The sequence below is a fragment of the Seriola aureovittata genome, chromosome 11, assembly GCF_021018895.1.
Source record: "Seriola aureovittata isolate HTS-2021-v1 ecotype China chromosome 11, ASM2101889v1, whole genome shotgun sequence".
NCBI lineage: Eukaryota > Metazoa > Chordata > Actinopteri > Carangiformes > Carangidae > Seriola > Seriola aureovittata.
In genome coordinates, this window is record NC_079374.1 from 9,130,761 (window position 1) to 9,150,094 (window position 19,334).

A 19,334-nucleotide genomic window follows, 5' to 3' on the forward strand; every position below is an offset into this window, starting at 1 on the left:
TTCAGCAGTGGTGTGATGGGAGTTGAACTCCAAGCTGCTGACCAATGAGATGGAGGCTGTGCAGTCATACCAGCAGCAGCAGCAGCAGCAGCAGCATCAGTGTGTGTATTTGTTGTGTGTGTGTGTGTGTGTGTGCGTGCGTGTGTGTGAGAGAGAGAGTGTGTGTGCTTTAAACGGGGGAATCTGGACACCCTCTCTGAATTGAATAGGACCTTCTGCAGGCAGGCCGTGCTTTTTGCCCCTCTCAATGTGCTTTTTACCAAATGGAAGCAGAAGTGTTGAACCCCCAGATGATGGCAGACGTCAATGGCAACAATAAAATCACTAACGCGGAGCTGGAGGTGTTAAAGCTTCAGGAATTGGTCCGAAAATTAGAGAAGCAAAACGAACAATTGCGGACACGAGCGAACGCTGTAAACAATTGCTCCATCGGCCCTCATCTCCAGACCTCGTTGTCGTGTCTGCACGGGGGTACAGCCTGTCCGAGTGACAATTTCTCCTGTAAATATGGCATTTCGAGTCCGACACAGTCGCATCCGTGTGCCCCCGGACCCCGGAGTTCAGCGGAGGAGCCGTTCGCCTATTTTCAGCCGAGTTCGGTGTCTCCTGCCGCCGCTGGGGAGGACAGCAGCGGCGCCGCTGGAGCCACAACTGTTTTGGATGAGGTTGATATTTTGGACCTCAACACTGTGCTCCCTATCGGAGAGCCTGATAGCTGGTAACTACTCTGTTTATATCAACCACTTCATTGCAGTATGTCGTTGACAAGTTACGATAAAAACAGCGTCCTTTGTGTTTTTAATGACCAAGCAGATGCTTCATAGGCCACAGGACTGTAACCAGCCACAGTTTTGAGACATCATGTGTAATGCGACCCTGTCATGTATCCTCTTATTGATCACATTATTGATTCCCCTGCAAGAAGAGGAGACTTGCAGACACTGGTAAACAGGGTGACTTTCTGTAGGAGGAAAACGAACAAAATCAGATTTGACACAAGCGTTGGGCATCCCAGAATGCACTGTGTCTGCAGCATAGGTATGAGTTCAGAGTAAGACAGCACTGGGATGAAATTAGAAACAGTGACCCCCTTCAGCTTGTGATCAAAAAGCTCGGCTTTGTGTGCAGTGTTTAGCCCCAGGCTGAACTACTTTGAAATGCTGTATCTGCTGACTTAGGGAGCTAACACACTGACATGCTGACTGCTGAACCGTTTGCAGCTTTATGTATCTGATGTGATGATGTGGAAAAATGTAGCACACAGCTCAAGGCAGCACTGATGGGATCCAGCGTACATGCAGTGTGTCGGTATACCTTCAGTCCATTTAACATAACTAACTGATCCCCCAAGTCAATGTAACACCATGGCCTGGTTACTGAGGAGCATGTCAGTTCTGCTTGGTTCTTATTCTTCTACTTGGGCACAGAGGTGACACATCATTTTTTTTATAACCCAGTTCATTTTTGGGAATCCATCACTCCAGTGTTGCATAGTCACACATCACACGTAGTCACACATCTAAGTACGTCACGTCTATGTATTTGATTAAAATGAGGATCCAGTTTTCAGTTACTTTCAGTTTTTGTCTGGCGGAGGCACAAGAATCTAGTGATACAATGATTGATTATTTTCAGTAGTCCTTTGATTACTGTCACAATTCATTTATTCATCATTTGGTGTATAAAATCTAAAACTCATCTCATGTATGGACGTGAAATGCAGTATATTTTAGAAGCTGAATTCAGAGAATCTTTGACATTTCTGTTTGAAAAATGTCTGAAACGATTAATCGATTATCCTTATACTTGCTGATTAATCTTATGTTGACTGTCTAATGTATTAACTGATTAATTGAGTATCTACCTGTCGAAATGAGAATAGATAACATCTGTAACCCTCCAGTGTTTTACTGTGGCAGTTATACTGTACTCACATCCTGCACTGAATGAATCTGTCACCGACTTTTATTTTACACTTTTGGTTTCATGGCTCATGTTGTTGCCAATAAAATGGCGATTCCTCTTTGTGGAAAGTTTGAACTTTACTGGTGTGTTGGCATTTGGATTTCATGACAAACACTCCCTTTACACAGCCCCGGGTTTACCTTTACTATAAAGGGGCTTTACCTCACAGGGTTGTGCATCTGAGAAATATTGCCACTGTAAAACTCAACCCTGAAGATCTCTAGCTACTATTTTATGTGGACACAGATTGTTCTACCAATAACATACAGCAGCCTCCAGCTTGTTTTACTACAGTTGTCACTGTAAAAACTATGTGCTATACTCTGCTATAAAGGTGGAAGGTGGCAGGACTAAACAGTGGGTTCTGCTTTGTGTTCCAGGCTCTATGTGAGTCCCAAAGCCAAGCTGCAGGGTGAGAGTCTCCTCAGTCCTCTCCAGTGGTGCAGGCAGGTACTGGACCACCCGGGGCCTGAGGTGGAGCTGGCTAAGATGACCCTCTGTCACAGACTGGACCAAGGTACAGTGTATTTAGCAGTCAGATTAACAGCCTTCATCTGCAGCCGCATCTGGACATCTGTCTCTCTGGCTTTCTGACATGTGATTATAAGCTGTGACACACTTCACCCACAAAATGTCTCCACGTGCAGCAGGATTTCAGCTACAGTTTCTGAGTCGTGGGAGCATTTCACTTCACACGGCTCAGTCGTTTCGAACCATTTGACCATATAACTCACTCTCTCTAAATTTATGGGTTTTAAAGTACCTCAGCCAACTTCCCACAGTGATTATTTCTGTTTTAGTGGAGTTGGATGGGCTCCCATTTTTACACATATCACTATCTCCAGAGGAACAATTAGGATCAGTTTAATGGATTTGCTTTTCTGCGGATCTAAAAAAAAAACAGTTCCATTTGGAGGAACTCATGCTGTGCTGTTGGATGGCATTACACTGTGTTGAGTGGGAAACAGTGTAGAGATGATTATAAAGCTCTGAAAGTATCACCATTATTACACTACACCATCAACAAGTGGTTTATATATACACATATACATATACACATACACACGACACTTTGATTTCTAAGGGAATGTTGAAAAAGCACATTTCAAGAGAAAAAAATACCCATTTTAAATTAAGTATATACGCTAAGCTAAGCTAAGCTAACAGCTTTATATTGAACAGACAGATGTGAAAGTGGTATTGATCTTCTCATCTAACTCTCCTGCCCCTTCTGTCTCCTGACACCTGAATGAAGACATCTACCTATATCCTACAGTATGTTGGTCACCGCTCAAAGGTGGCACCCCCTGTACAGCTTAATGAGCTACAAATATGACATTGACCTCTCTTTAGGAATTTGACGTGCACACTAGTGTCCTGGATTTGAGTCTTGTCCTGGTTTTGATTATATTTAGAATATACTGGAACATTTGCACAGAACATAGTAAAAACCTGACTATTCAGCTGCCTGTATGTGTGATTCTAACATTATTATCCAGGTTGCTGATGTTTTGTGATGTTGCTGTCTTTGACTCATCCACATCCAACTATCCAATATGTCTTTTCTGCATTGACTGAGTCATTTCAACAGCTGAAGACGAACCCATTTTGGGTTCTGGCTAGACTTTGCTTCTCCTTTTGATCATCAGTAATGGAGGGCGAGAGTGAAGATACAGTTTATCCACTTATTATTACCACTGTCATTCATTAAATCGTTAATCATCATGTCATCATCACATTTTTTTGTTTTTCTGACTAAAAACTACATAAATAAAGTTAAAGATGGCCCTGCGCTCATGGCCGACCTAGAAACATTTACATGCTGTAATATCCTGCGTTTCTAAGCATAGAGCGCATATGATGTTTATATGCATTAAAACGTAACCAGGATACTAGAAACCCCCCTTCATAACCAGGATACTGGTGTGCTACGAAATGACATTTGCTGCTGGACCCAGTTTTAGATTTGGTGCTTCACTGTTTCTTCACTCCTGCAAGGGGATATGGTTGCCATAGAAACCGTGCTTACATTAACTGGGTTTTTGAGGCAGATTTTGCCCAGCACTCGGCTGCTCAGAACAGCCTCTTGTGCTATCACAGCACTTAATAATTCACACGTCGGTGTGTACTCTGTATATGCATGTGTTTAAAATTTAAAAAACAGCTCTCAAAGATCCGTTACATATTTGTGGGCCTGTTGTGTCCAGGCTGTGATTCAGTTCTGTGCTTTAGTTAGTGTTTGTTTGGATGGTCATTAGTGTGTGTACGGTTGAAGGTCCTCTTCTGTCTCTAAAGCTGTATTCAGTGAAGGTTGGCTCTCCTCCTATGGGTCATGAATACATCCTTGTGCCTGAGCTCCAGTGGCTGTTGTTTGTGTAACTTGCTGTGAATGCTACTTTTTATCCAGTAGTGTTTGAGCCTAATTGTGTCAGGAATGCCAAATGCTCCACTCTGTCAGGTGTGTGCCACTCGGACTACCGATCAGTGGGGCTGAACTCGGTGTTTACACATTGAAGACACATTATCTCAACTCAGTCATGTCATTCCAAGCCTAATCTTTTCACTGCTAATCAGCATGAGCTAGCAAAAAAAGAACAGCACCACTTTCCTAATAAGCCATATTTTATTAGGGCTTTATAAGTTACAACTAATTGCTTTAAGTGCCATTTAATAAGATTATATTTCAGCTGACAGACAAAGCTTGGCAACCTAAAATCATTGGGTTGTCAAGCTTTCCATTTGTGGTTTATACTACTGATCTATAAATTCAATTAATTATGTTTTAACCATGATAGGTTACAGCTTAGATTTAATATGTTACAACATTATTGCTTCATGAAATTAATACAAATCGAATCTAAGCTGTATAAATGTAACCTCTGCACCCCAAAGTAGAACATAGTAGATCTAATTCTGATTTTGGGAATGGGATGTAGCCTACATGCACAATCCCTGCTTATCCTAAGACCCCTCCAGAAAAATCTGTAGTTTAGCCCAATAAGCCGCAGTGGTAAGCTAAACCTCGTCTTACTGTATCAGCCTCTTCTGTCTGAGCCGTGACCCAATCATTTAAAACATCAATACTTATCTGTAAAAAGCAGATTAACATTTGGCGGGAGTGAGTTAAAATATAATCAATGTACTGTATGCGTGCATGTGTACGTGTGGGTCTTGTATGATAACGCAATCAGACTAACTTGTCCTTCACTGCAATCTTGTGTCTAGCTAAGCGGTGGCGAGGAGTCTCCTCCATCCGTCCATACAGCTGCATAGAGGGGCTCTCCACCCTCAGCTGCCCCGTCCTGCCTTACACTAAATCTGCTGCACTAACCGAGTCCCCAGGTAACACAAACACACCACACGTGTATAACTCATGCTAACCACAAACGAGTCACATTAACTTCTGATAGGCCTCTGAGGATCATCTGTAGATGTCAAGGTTTGAACACACACTGATCTATTTTGTGGCTTAATTGGGGTGACTGCTCTAACGGTTTGTGACATATCAAAGAGGAGCAATTAAAATGAGACTATTATTTAATTGAGGTGACCTTTGCGAAAGGAAAAAAAAGAAATCAGCTGACGTTGGCATTTTTTGTAGTGATGATTAACTGAGTTAATGAATTGATAAGTTGACAAGGCAAGAAAAACTGGTAAGTCACTATTTCATTAAAACACAATTGATCATTTTAGTCATTTATTGCCGGATATGATTATATGTCGTTATGTTTCCTTTCATGTCATTTGTAGCATGATAACTGTGTGTCAGTCCATTGGTTTGTCCACCACTTTGGTCCAGACTGAAATGTACAGACATTCATGGTCCCAAGAGGATGATCCTCTGATTTCTTCCTCTGATGTCATGAGCATGTCAAATGTTTTACTTATCCTGTAAAATATGTCAACATCTACACGATGGATTGGCACAAAACAGACTTTTGTGGTGCCCAGACGGTGAATTAAGAGTTAAATGTTTTGATGACTTGGCACAAAATCTTGTACAGACATTCAAGACTGTGGTGATCCTTTAACTTTTTATCTAGCGCCACCATCAGGTCTAAATTTAAATTTTCCAATACTTAATTGAACAAATCTAATGGGATTCCCATCAACCTGAGCAATACTTTGTGTTCATTGCTAATTACCGAATGCAAAAATGCTAACACGCTAAACTGAAATAGTGCATAAGGTAAACATTACACCTGCTAACCATCAGCATTTTCGCATCGTCATTGTGAGTATATTAGTATGCTGTCGTCAGCTGTTAGCTCAAAGCACCACTCTTCCCAAGTACCGCCTCACAGAACCATTAGCATGGCTGTCGTCTCTTGTGAGTTTCACACAGAGCTGCCTGTTTTCAGGAATATCCTCCATATTCACTATGTTACATACCGTCGCACCTTGACACTTTGCCCGGTACATCCACAGCCTGATCTGTTGACCAGCATTGCTTTTTCATTTTCCCCCACCCATTTTTTTCCCGCCAGTGTTGGGACTCAAGCGCACATTTCCAACCTTCAGGCCATTTCTGCCTGTGTTCCAAAATCTAACACCATAACAGAAATGTAGATAGCATGTGCAAATGAAGGCTAATTACTTTACATTTTGGCCTTGCATTTAAACTCTGTTAAACTTCATTGCTCAAATGAACTCTTTCCTTGAACCTCAGAGTCCTTGCTCCATTTTTCAGATGTAATAAGAACACAGATCCAAAAGCATCAATTGCTTCCAAAATACTTTGGGAGCTCACTGTATAAACATAACCCAGATTCTTAAACAACCTGTTACTTGCAGTTTACAGTCAGATTACAGCAAATTGCAGGGAAGAGATTATAAGGTCATGCTCTGGGACAGATGGAGACAAGCAAGCTCAAACTCCACCAGAAAAAAAAAATCCCTCTGCTTGTTCATCCATATTTATTATTAACACAACTCTCAGTGAGAGCGGGTTGAGTTTTGATTGATTGGTGTATGAATCCTCTCTCTCCTTCTGCCGTGTTTCTCACCTCTCAAGCCCCGTTGCCGTCATCTGGTCAGTCTTTTCTCCAGCCGAGTCTCCCGCTCAGGGCCAGCTGCAGCCTCGGTGACAGAGCACCCACCTTCCTGTCAAACTCCACCCTCCACAGTAAGACCCCACTGACGGCCTGTCTTCTCTGCTCTGTCATTCTTTTCTGCAGTTTTATCTGTGAAGGTATATACACTTAAACGTCACAGCTTGGTGAAATGCACGTGTCTCTCCTGTGTTTTTTAGACGTGGGTCGCCGGCATGCAGCCATCAGCCCCCAGTCTTCCCTGGACAGCGAGGTGGGTGTGTCAGAGCTGGAGGATGACACCATCTCTATGAGCTACAAACTGCAGGACATGACAGATGTGGAGGTCATGGCACGACTTCAGGAGGAGAGTGAGTCGACTATCTAAATATCTTGTGGACATTAGATGGGAAAAAGCACCTGAGGTTTGAAGTAAATAAATCACCTTCGAATACTTCTTCTAGAGTCTATACACTAAATATACATGATTCTTGTGTTACGTAGTTTTGTCTTTCACAATGCCATTTGTCCGGGCTGACATCCATCGATATAATTTACACTGATGAATGGCCTTCTGTAGAGACTGAAATGGATTACTCTGTGACATTGCTGATGTACGGCTTACACAAAGACAAATGTTTGACCTTTGAACAGCTGAACTTGAGCAGACAGTAATATCTTGTTGTTAAATTATGCAGGAGATCTCAGGGAAAAAAAAACATCCCTGTATCAGTCTGGTCTACTGATTCAGTAACTGAATAATGGATGAGGAGTGCCTCCAGGAGGAAATGTATCATATACTATGATACAGGTTCATGTTTTCCACAGATAAAACCAACAATCTTTCACCTTGTAGGTCTCCGACAGGACTATGCCTCTACCTCAGCCACAGCCACAGCCAGCCGTCGCAGCTCCAGCTTCTCCTTACACTCCCTGAGGCGCAGTGAGATGGATCTGGAGGAGGAGGACGAGGAGGACGACGTGTACGACCAGCTCCCTCCCCCCCAGCCTCGACTGTTCCGCACAGGGTCTATGCAGAGGGGCAGCCTGCCCCACTCTCACACCTTCTCCAGTATCAGAGACTGCCGACGCAGCTCGACCACCCCTCAGTTTTCACTCAGTGGACTCTCCCAGTACTCTGGGCCCTCCAGCCTGACCACAGAAACACACGCAGCATACAGGAATAGCACAGGTGAGTGTCTAATGGATTCCTTATTCACTTGCCACTGTAAGATCACTAAAAATCCTCCAAAATAACAATGACACCACACTACTTGTAAAATAGAGATGAATGTCCCACTTCAGACTGAAAGCGTCTTGACAGAATAACCTACATTTGACATGTCCCTAAATTCTGTCCAGACGATTTCTCTTTGTGCCAAGACGGATTTAAAGAGTGCTCTTGGTTACAGGATTTAAAAAGCATCCCAAGTTTGGGTCAGTGTACTCTGTTCCATCAGTTGCAAGACTGATGTTGTACTTTAAGACAAATTTGACTGTCATGGTGAGGAGCAAGTCTGAAAATGTCTTACCCTATTAGGATTTCACATGCTGTGTATTTTCAGAAGTCAGAATTCTTAGAGGAATAGTTTGACATTTTGGGAAATACGCTTATTTCTTTCTTGCCAAGAGTTAGATGAGACGTTTGATACCACTCTCATGTCTTTATGGGAAATATAAAACTGCAGGGGTTAGCATAGCTTAGCATAAAGACTTGAAACAGAGGGAAACAGCTAGCCTGCTCTGTCCAAAGGTAACAAAATCCACTTACCAGCACCTCTAAATCTCACTAATCACAAAACAAAAAACAGTTGACAAGTTATGCTTTTATAGGAAGTTATGTGCAGGATTAGTCCTTGGCTGGAAGCAGTGACTTTCCTATTTCTCAAAATATCAAAGTGTCTCCTTTGACATTTAAAATGTGAGTCAAAATTTTCCAAAGCTTCAAATGGAATCAACACCTGCAAAACCTGAACTGGTTTGTTGATTTGGTTGCATAGACAAGCTACGGAGAAGCATGCCAAACTTGATCCGAGCTCCCAGCATGCCCAGTGTTCCCAGTATTCCATGTCTGGCTTCCCCCGTCAACCCACCCTCCCACGGCCCCTCCTCCTTACCAACGATATCCTCCCTCCGGAGCAGCCAGAGCTTTGACTCATCCAGTGGGCTCGCACGACTCCAGTCCTCCAGTAAGACTCTGTTCCTCATGTCTATGAATAAATCAGCTATTCAGAGCTCGTTTTTATTTATGAGATAATATAGAGCACTGTTATTATTTTTTTGAAGGCATGGCAATTTCAAATGCAGTAATTGCTACACTGTCACTGATGTAAGAGTTACTTTCATCTAACTGTTGAAGCTATGTTTCAGTTCCTTCCCCAGGCCAGCTCACTCAGCGAGTCCAGAGCGTGGCGAACTTCCCCACCACTCCCCGGCACCCACTAAAAGCCACAGCCTACGTCAGCCCCACAGTGCAGCAGGGCCCCACCTCCACCTCTCTGTCCACCTCTGTCAGTCTGCACTCCATCCCGAGCAACATCGCACTGCCTCAGCCCCTGAAACCCAGCAGCAGTCTGGTACCACAGCCCCTAAAAGCCAGCGCCAACCAGCCGGCTGTCCCCCGCAGCTCCCTTCCTCGGCCAGCCTCCTTTGTAGGAACGAGTGGAGTTCCACGTGCGAGCAAAATCACCCCACCCACCCGCAGGTAAGGGCAGATACACAGACTCAGTGAGTTTAAGGGGGAACTCTACGAGTGGAATAAAAAAAAAAAAGACAGGACATTGAGATGGGCTTTTGTTGTTGTTTTCTGACGTTTTATTGACCAAACGTATAATTGATTGTTTGATAATGAAAATGATTGTTAGTTGCAGCCCTGTATGCAATATGGAACTGGGAAACAACAGGGGTTTCCAAACATTTTCACTGGTTGTCCAGAGTGAGGTGCTGTTGTTAAATGTTGAAAGGGACGTTAAACCAGCTTTGTTGGCACATGTTTTTATTTGACTGTATAAAGGGTAGGTGTTTAATTGGCTGGTTTCTTGCCATCTGCAGTTTGCTGACTCCCCCAAAGAGCCTGGCTGCCCTGAGTGCCCTGAGGGATGGCAGCTGGAAAGATGGCTGCTACTGAACAAACTGAAGTTCAAGAGGTGCACAGGGTAACGCTGCATGGGACCCAACTGATTTCAAATTTTGCTGTCAGGGGTTCCGAGTCTTGGGCTGTGACCCAAGAGAGAGTGACTGTTAACATTTCTAAAAAGCACTACTCTTCAGTGAAGGACAAAGTAGAGACTGACAACAGTATGTGTCCAGCTGGGCTGGATCTTTACCTTACTACCTGCTGAAACACAGACTGGCACACTATGAAACAACCTGGCAATATACTGATAATCAGTTGTTAAATGTGAACCGGTTCTTCTTTGATATGTGTTTTTTGATTTGTCATTGTGGATAGTTAAGGGTACGTTTATTCAAACAGAATGATAATTTCTCTCCAGTTGAAACCTTAGAAAAAATAAACCCACGCTTTTGTACATGCTTTTAATGATTTAATCTGACTAATTTTGCAATTATTATTTTTTTGACTGTGGTGTCAGATATGAAGTTGAACCTGAAATTTGAATTTTGTTACATCCTGTGCCTGTTAAAAAAGCAGTGTAATTCATGTCAGTTATATTTATTGGCTGGACCTCGCAGCACTTTTGATCAGAATTATTATTAACGCATTAAAATAAATTATCTGCTTTGTTTCTTAAGTAAAGTATGACATTTGTTTATGTAAGTGTACACGTTTTACCCTATGGCTAGTTCCTTTTCATTATTGTTTACATGACAGCTGAGATTTTTAATGTTCTTTGATAAACATAATCGCTGCAATGATATTGCACATAGAGCCCTGATGCTTTTTATGGATGACAAGAATTTAAAGAGAAGGTGAATTTTTAAAGTGAATAAAAGCCTTTCAAAATATTTTTGCATTTTCCCAGTCTGTCTTAAATATAGTGAACCTGGATTAAATGAATAAATCGTTGACATTGAAAGGGAAATTGGGGGAAAAAATGAAAAGGATTTCTGCTAATAATCAACTGCAGAGGGAAGTGTTACTCCACTATGCACAGTAACAGGTAGACATTACTCTTTATCTGTGATATGTGTCATAACTTATGCTGTGTTAAATGATTTGTTTATTTAAAACAATTTACATTTTAAGAAAGTATTGATGTAAATGCAGAAATGAGCTAAATATATTCTAATTTTGACTAAAAACAGTCTATTTTTAGAGAAACTGATGACAGCTTTCTCCTAACACAGTCCAACCAGGAGAATCACAGTACTCAGGCAAATTATTTATCTTGTAGCCCCGCACATGTAGAAGCTAAAGACCATGCACTCTACTTACTTGTCCATGGCATGAAAACACTTAAGGTAATGGTGGCAAAAAATATGAAGCTACACAAATCCCCCTCTACAATCTAAAACTTATATAATTCCTTACTAACCAGACTCATTACTGATAGAACATTTCATCCACTCCTTAAAATGTTTGGAAGATACTTAGTTTTCTAAAATATTACAGTGAAGATTTCAGTCCAGTTTTACACTTGTGTAACTGGTAGCAGTTGGGGGGGGGTTTAACCTGACAGTTTTTTAGCTCCAACCGGGAGCCTGGAGCTAAAGTGACTAATGTTTAACAGGTCAGTATGTTGATGTTGAATCTCCCCAGTAACAGTCGAACCACGCTCATCATTGGCATACTGTACCTCAGGGTAAGTGAATAAAATCTCTGCCTGCTATTTGGAAATTTGGACCGTAAATATACGTTTAACCTTTTTCAAAAAATGATTAAATGTGGTTTATGTAAACAGGTACGTAGAGTGAGACTTGCACTGCTCATCTTTTGGAATTTGAGATAATGCCCAACAAAGCCCAAGAGGTATGCGTAATCTGTTTTCGTTTTCACTTCCATGTATCTTAAAACAGGAAACATATTTCATCATTTTTAAATCATTTTATCTTTAGGTGATTGTGTATGTCGTTGTGTGTGTTTTTTAGGATGCTGTAATCAACGTGAAGACACTGCAGGAGATTTCAAGTCAGCTTGGTTTTGAGTGGACAGTTTTGGCATACGAGCTTGACTTCAGCAGAAATGAGATAGGCCGGTTCCACACCAGCTCTACAGAGAAGAGTGTCCAGGCCAGAACCATGTTGGAAAGCTGGTACAGTCTTTGTGTGTGTGTGTGTGTGTGTGTGTGTGTGTAACTTGGTGTTGTGGTGAGATTTACATGAGGCATACAGGGGTGTTTCCTGAATTAACACCTGATCAGTAAGACAAGGGGGTACTCAAGGGGGTAGCGTTCCCATCATTCTGTGCAATGTTGGCTTACATGTGTACCTTTAAAACCAGCTGTTTTCCTGTGGTCTCCTACACTTTGACTTTTGGGCTTTTCTCCACACTACCTGTTTCCCTTCCTTGGTTCACAGGTATGAGAGGTCATGGGACAAACCCAATAAGACCAAGCTGCTGCAAGACGGTCTGGAGCGAGCAGGCAGGCGCGACCTGGCTGAAAGGCTGCGCTGCCTCCACTGGGGCCACCAGAAGCTGAGCCGCAGGGTGGAGCTGCCCTCCGCCTTCCCCTTCCTCATCACAGTGCATAAGACCATCCACAACCAAGACGCACTTCGCAGAATCAACGACCTCAACCGTAGATACACTTAAGGCTGGCTGAAAATGCAAAAAATAGCTGTGTCTGCGCCCACAGTTCTTACTTTACAAGCATGTAGTAGGCTATACTCCACACTGTAAGTAATCTGAAATGAATAGAGTGAATGTCACTGAACATGAGAAGTATGGGGCGTGTATATTGTCATGCCACTTTTCCTGTAAAAAATTAAAGCTTTGCAATAAAGATGAAAAGCTAATTCCTAGGACTCATCTCAAATTCCCATTATTCCATTAAAATGCTATTGTTTTGTAACAGTACAGAAGCAAAAGTTATTCAATCTACAGTGATGTGTGCTATTGTACAATGTATATATTAAAGTGTGCTTCGTAAGTGCAGTGAGGTTTTGGTATTGCAATATTTTTGTGCTAAAATATGTTCTGACATCACAAACGTGTAGATTTGTTTGTGAGTTTAATGGTTAGTGTTTGGTTGTTTTGGCATGAAGTGCTCAGTAACATGTATCAGAGGGGAGAAGCAGAAATAGTAAATAAATTTGAAATGAATTTTAATTCAACTAAATGTAAATACATCACGTGCATTCAAAATTAAAAGTTGGAAAAAAAAATCAAATAATTAAATTTTAACATTAGCACAGGGTGTTGATTCATCGACAACCAAACATAAATTGACCTACTTACACAAACCAATAAGAGACGTGAAATCTCTTAGCAAGGTTGTGTGAGCGAGCAGTGACCCACAGTGGAAGCCAGGCAAGGTTGCCTTCAAAATAAGAGACTACACTCTCTTCATTTTGGTTTAAAAAGACTAATTTGACTTGTAGAAAGAGGTAAACGTGCAGACTGAAATCAAAATCCTTTAAGGACTCATCGAAATAAAAATGAAGTGAAACAAAGAAAAATCCGTGCAACTCTTGTGCACAAAAGGATGCTTTATTTTTGCAATTTCTCTCGGAAAATATAGTTCTAACATTGGCTAAATTGACTGTTGTTTTATTTTAGGGAGACTGCTACACTTAAGGCAGATAACAGCGTTAAAAAAAATCAATGAAAATTGACGCTACTGTTACAGCGACCCTCGAGGTGTAATCTGAGGATTATCCCTGATTTAAACGCGACATTATGATCATTTGGAGACCGAGAACTGTTGGCTTCCAGACGCACAGCGGACCGCTCAGCTGTTAAGTCGCTGGTAATGTGTTTTTCCACAGCATATGTTTGATTTTCATTTTGCAAACGCGTGTGTCATTATCAGCGCGCAGACCCTGTCGAGTATGTTATTTGAAGCCGTCGCCGACGTAAATTAGCAAATTGCTCACCGAAGTTGCGGCTATGGCTTCGGCGCTGAGTTGTTTCAGTGGCCCCGAGGTGCTGGAGGACGTGAATCACGCTCGGGGTTTGATGAACGAGTTGAAGTTGCTGTATGACTGTCGGCTGCTCGGGGATGTCACCATCGGGGTCGAGTGCGAAGAGGAGTCTCTGGAGCACAGCGGCGAGTCAACCAGAGGTGACATTGACCAACTTTTCCTGTGTAGCCGCAACGTCCTCGCCGCTGCCAGCCCGTACTTCAAGAGCATGTTCACCGGGGGGTTGAACGAGAGCATGCAGGAGAGAGTGGTCATACGCGGGGTGGACGCTGAGTCCATGTCTGTTATCATCGACTATTGCTACACAGGCAGGGTGACCATCACGGAGGGCAACGTCCAGAGGCTGTACGCAGCGGCCAACATGCTGCAGCTCGAGTACATCAGGAAGGCTTGCTCCAGTTTCATGACAAGGAGGCTCGACCTCTCCAACTGTGTGGGGATACTGAAATTTGCAGACACCTATGACAATCCTGAGCTGAAGGAGAATGCACAAGGTTTCATAGCCAGGAACTTCAGCCAGGTGTGTAATGGAGGGGAGCTTTGCGAGCTGGATTTGATGCAGTTAAAGGAGTTGTTGTCTCTGGACACTTTGGATGTGGACTGTGAAAGGAAAGTATGCTCAGCTGCTCTGCAGTGGATCGAGGCTAATGCACCACAAAAAAGGGAGGATGCATTGCAAGCACTCAAATGTGTACGCTGGAACTTGTTTACCGAAAAGGACAAGTGTTACCTGGAGAGCCTCATGGCAAGGCCTTTAATCGAGAAATACCTCTCAACTTTCTTTAACAGGTCCACAGAGGAGAGCTGTGGGATGCCTGCAACGCCGGATGTACCAAAACACAGAATAGGTGTAAGTGCAAAAGAAATGATTCTCTTCTTCGGCCTTCCCAATGACAACATAATGTGCTGTGACCCATACTCGGAGGACCTGTATTTCATGGCTCCTCCTTTGGAAGATCTCAGCAGTCAGGATTACAAACGTTCCACCATGGAGTCCTTAATCGCCTGTGCCACACCTGAAAACAACCTGTACCTAGCCTCCCACCTTTCTAAGCACTTCTGGCTGTATAACCCTGTGCTTAACAGCTGGCAGGAGTTGGCAGAGAGGCCGCTGGGGAGGATACACTCGGGGATGGGCTACCTCAATGGCCACGTGTACCTTTTAGGAGGAAGGAATCCAGTGACGGACACCAGACTGAAGGAGGTGGAGTGTTACAGCGTCCAGAGGAACCAATGGACGTTTGTGGCTCCTCTGCCTCACTCTTTGGGTAAAATGCAGGTGGTAGCATTGAACGACCACCTGTACGTGGTAAACAAAAGGAGAATGCTTTGCTACGATCCCAAGAGGAACCGCTGGCGCCACTGTGGGTCACTGAGAAGAGACAAGCTTCACAAGGCCTGCGTATTTCAGGACCAGATCATCTGTGTGTGCGATATCCCTGTGGTGAAAGCCTACAGCCCGACCAGGGGGGAATGGAAGAGGTTGGGTGACATTCCCATTGACAGTCGGGCTCTTAATTACCAGGTGATCCAGCACAACAACAAGCTGCTCCTCCTCACTCAGACTTTACTGCAGCACAACAAAAACAGGGTCCTTATCCATGAATACGACCCAGCCAGGGACACCTGGAAGAATGTCATGGCAGTGTATGTCTCCACCCTGGGGCCTGTGTGCGTTTCAACACGCGTGTACCCAGCATGCCTGGGCTCTGCTCACAGCTTCTCTACAGAGGAGGACGATGACAGTGGCTCCAGTGCTGACTGGGACTTTGATGGGTTGACAGACGCAGACTCTGACTCTGGCAGCTCTAGCTCTTTCTCAGATGAGAACTGGTAGTGAAATGTGTTACTGTGTCAAAGAACGGTTTAACTTATTTATAATTTAATGGATTTTGACAGGGTTCTGTCTGCAAGGAGAGGTCACAGAGCCAGATTGAATTCAGTATTAAAATCAGTCACAGAGTAGAAGCACAAGCCATTTGGGAGTTGAAATATGTACATGTTTTATTTTATATCTCATCACAGCTCTGGCTAATGACCATTCACAGCAGAAGCAGAATTGGTTTCAGTGTTTCCTTTCGATCGTTTTCCTCACAGTGAGAACAGATGTCAAGAGTCAAGGGTATTGTGCCTCAATTTGTATCATGTCCTGCCAGGAGGAAGGACAGCATGATGCCTGGAAGGGTCTTGTAGACTCTTGTTTACACAATAAATTAAGACAAATACATGATAGAAAAATAACTGTTCGGCTACAGGTTCCTTTATAGAGTGGAGCATGTAGCGTCATAATTTAGCACGTTAATAAAGGCAGCTGAATTAATCGTACTCCAGAGATGCAGTATTACACTTCCGTAAAATTTGACCTACAACTTTACAACTTTTCAATTACAACTTACAAGAGACGGATTAACAAAGAAGGTTCAAAATTGAAGCAGCAGACGCTTATGTATCCTGACTTTTTGTCTCTATGGTCACGCTTTTAAAAACAGTGGGATCCTGTTACTTCCATAATGCACTGGTTTCCAAAATGAGCCTTTGTAGGGTAGCTCCACAAGTTGACAGAAAAATGTGAAATTAAACCAAAGTCTGATATACCTTTTCACCACAGAGACATTTTAACTTGTCGAACACAGGTGTTACTCATGAGATAATTAACTGCTGTATTGCACTGCAATAACTGCCGGAACTGAGCCATCGTTAATGTAATTAGTTCCACCTGTGCTTTTCCTGCTATGACAACTCAAAATGTCAGGTGTGAAAAGGTCTGTGAATCTGATTTGAAAGTGATCTGATGCTACACCAAGGCTATCAAGACACATTTAGGAAGCGAAATGACATTCAAATACAAGATTAACAGACTTCGGCAGGTTGGAAAAAGAGCAACTGGGGATGTTTATCAAGCAAATCCTGAATACAAACACATGCATCTTGTTTTTGAGTTCATTTTCAGTATAGCAGGGAAGGCTTGTTTCTTTTTTGTGTAAAATTATATGACAAAAAAAAAAAATTATGAACCACTGCCATCTTCAACACCCACATTTTTCACATTTGCCATTTGGAAAGCAGGCTGTCTGTTAAAAATGTGTGCACTACAAACACAAGCTGAGATACCCAGGTGATGTTACTTGTGAATTTTTTTTAGACTTGACAAAGCTCTTCCAGAGCTACAGAAGATATTATGTGAAACTGTTTGCACATGCTGAGTAGTACTCCCCACGATAAGTAAATTAACATGTTTATGTTAAATCAGTGGAGGGCCCCTTTAATGCTTTAAGACTTAGTGCTTGTGTTGTGTAATATAAAAGAAATATTTGCTAACAACATGTTATTTAGCTTGAATACAGGAGCACACATGCTTACGATCAGTGTAAAATCCTGACTGATTTTGGGGACATCAGGCAGCTCAAGTGCCTCATGTTAATGACACGACTGGTCATTTACAGGGCTTTAAAATTTGCTGTCCTTTTTTATGTTGATGATGCACATCGAGATGTTGCACACAACCAGCGTTGTGAAAACTACTGTATGAAATGTAGAAGCCAATGTACTGTACACTCACTCAGGTTTAGGCTGAAGCAAAAGCCTGTATGCCATGATTGAAATTTTTTTGAGATGTAGTGAAATTAGGTAGCTTTGGCAACAAATTATACATTTTATTAAATTTATTTGAAACTATTCTGTTATGTGTATGTATGTTTTTGTATCTATTTTTTTTTTTGTAACTTAACATTTATGTTATAATCAGAAATCAAAATTCACAAAGTGTTTTCAGTATTGTTTGGTCCTGATTGTTTTAGTTGGAGGAAATTTTGTCTGCATGTATGCAACTGTTGCAAAGCCACTGCCTTCACAAACTACCCCATACACTCAGTTACCAGTTTATAATCTGTGTTTAAACACACTGAAGTGTTTTTGCTTCTCATTCATATTAATATTGTAGACTAAATATTAGAAACACCTCTCGGTATAATGCAATACCACAAACTACAGCCTCCAAAATGTCCATAAAGTTCAGTCAACACCTCTCTAAACAATAAACATAAACTTTCATGAAGGTAGGATTTAATACAGGGCTGTTGTATTGGACTGTATGTTTTAGCTAGGTGTACCTAACAAACTGGTAAATGAGTGTAGGTCTCACCATTGTGTCTGTATGATGGATAGTTGAAGTGTTATATTTTGAATGTGTGTGTGAGGGGGAAGGGTTGATTGGCTGTGGTAACACGTGGCCTGGATTGTAAAAGCTGTTTTAGTGTATGTGTCAAATAAACATCTGTTTCTGATACAGAAGAGCATTTGTGTGTATTTTTCTTTTCTTTTCCAAAGTTTATGGCCACAACATGTTGAAACTGAAGGATGCAGATCAATAGATGAAGACGACGATGTGTGAATATTGTGAATGTAATGAGGTGGAAAACGGTATTAATTGTATGTACTACAGTCTTTACTTCATGATTTGCAAACATTTTTAAACATGAGGTTGAATATACATGTTGTACAGTTTGGTTTGTTGTTGATTAAAGTGTCTGAATAATTCCATAACATGTCATGTAAATTGCGAGATAAGAAAACAAACAATTTTAAGATACTTGTTTTTACATATTTTACTTGAGTACTTCCATTTTATGCTACTTTATACTTTCAGAAGCAAGTATTACACTTTTTATTTTACTACATTAACTTGATAACTTTAGTTATTATACAGATTCAAATTAATATCACCACATATAATCAACAAATAAATCATGATGTATCATTAAAGGTTAAAACTAGATAATATTTTAGTGCTCAATTGTTTAGTAATCAATCCTGCAGTTGTCCAAGCTCTGCTCTGATTGGTCCAGCCTGAGAATAGTTTGATTCTCACTCATGCAGATCACAATCACCTGAGTGATGAATGTGTTTGTGTCTATATATTGGATGTTCTGCTTTGTGATGATGATTTGACAGTGCCTGATGAAGATCTCTGGTAGACTGAAATGTTGCTCAATTAAAACAATCACACACACTGTGCTAGTAGCTGGGAGCTACTAGCACAGTGTGTGGATCTTTTGTCTGTTTCTTGTTTCAAGATTTTATTGATCCGCAGTGGGAAATTCACAAGCTACACAGCAGTAGCCTATTTAAAATTAGTTGTACCCTTCTCAGCTGCAACATTAAAGTGATGTATACATTAATGTAATTCAATAATCAAATAATACTTCTATACTACTTTTACTTACTTAACTACTTAAAAGATCTGAATACCTTCCACCACTGTCCATAAGAAAATAAAATATAATAAATATTATTATT

General features: G+C 41.7%; 3 protein-coding genes across 4 annotated transcripts; all 3 read left to right on the top strand.

Moving 5' to 3' along the window:
* The first annotated feature begins 64 nt into the window (after positions 1-64).
* Positions 65-10,961, top strand: slain1a (SLAIN motif family, member 1a). 2 transcript variants are annotated; one of them, XM_056388566.1, is made up of 9 exons: positions 66-718; positions 2,346-2,482; positions 5,191-5,307; positions 6,980-7,090; positions 7,217-7,366; positions 7,852-8,187; positions 8,996-9,184; positions 9,366-9,699; positions 10,047-10,961. In XM_056388566.1, exons 1-9 carry the CDS (start codon positions 264-266, stop codon positions 10,120-10,122), a joined length of 1,905 nt encoding a protein of 634 aa, XP_056244541.1. In that variant the 5' UTR covers positions 66-263; the 3' UTR covers positions 10,123-10,961. The 2 variants fall into 2 exon arrangements, with proteins under 2 accessions (XP_056244542.1, XP_056244541.1); XM_056388567.1 differs by lacking the exon at positions 5,191-5,307 and having other exon boundaries at positions 65-718.
* Positions 10,962-11,904: 943 nt separating this feature from the next.
* wu:fc50b12 (uncharacterized protein LOC103911624 homolog) lies at positions 11,905-12,926 on the top strand. The gene is made up of 3 exons (XM_056389551.1): positions 11,905-11,925; positions 12,045-12,208; positions 12,474-12,926. The coding sequence occupies exons 1-3, from the start codon at positions 11,905-11,907 to the stop codon at positions 12,706-12,708; spliced, it is 420 nt and encodes a 139-aa protein (XP_056245526.1). The 3' UTR covers positions 12,709-12,926.
* A 705-nt stretch (positions 12,927-13,631) lies between these two features.
* On the top strand, positions 13,632-18,334 carry kbtbd7 (kelch repeat and BTB (POZ) domain containing 7). The gene has a single exon (XM_056390236.1). The coding sequence runs from the start codon at positions 14,005-14,007 to the stop codon at positions 15,874-15,876; it is 1,872 nt and encodes a 623-aa protein (XP_056246211.1). The 5' UTR covers positions 13,632-14,004; the 3' UTR covers positions 15,877-18,334.
* Positions 18,335-19,334: the final 1,000 nt, after the last annotated feature.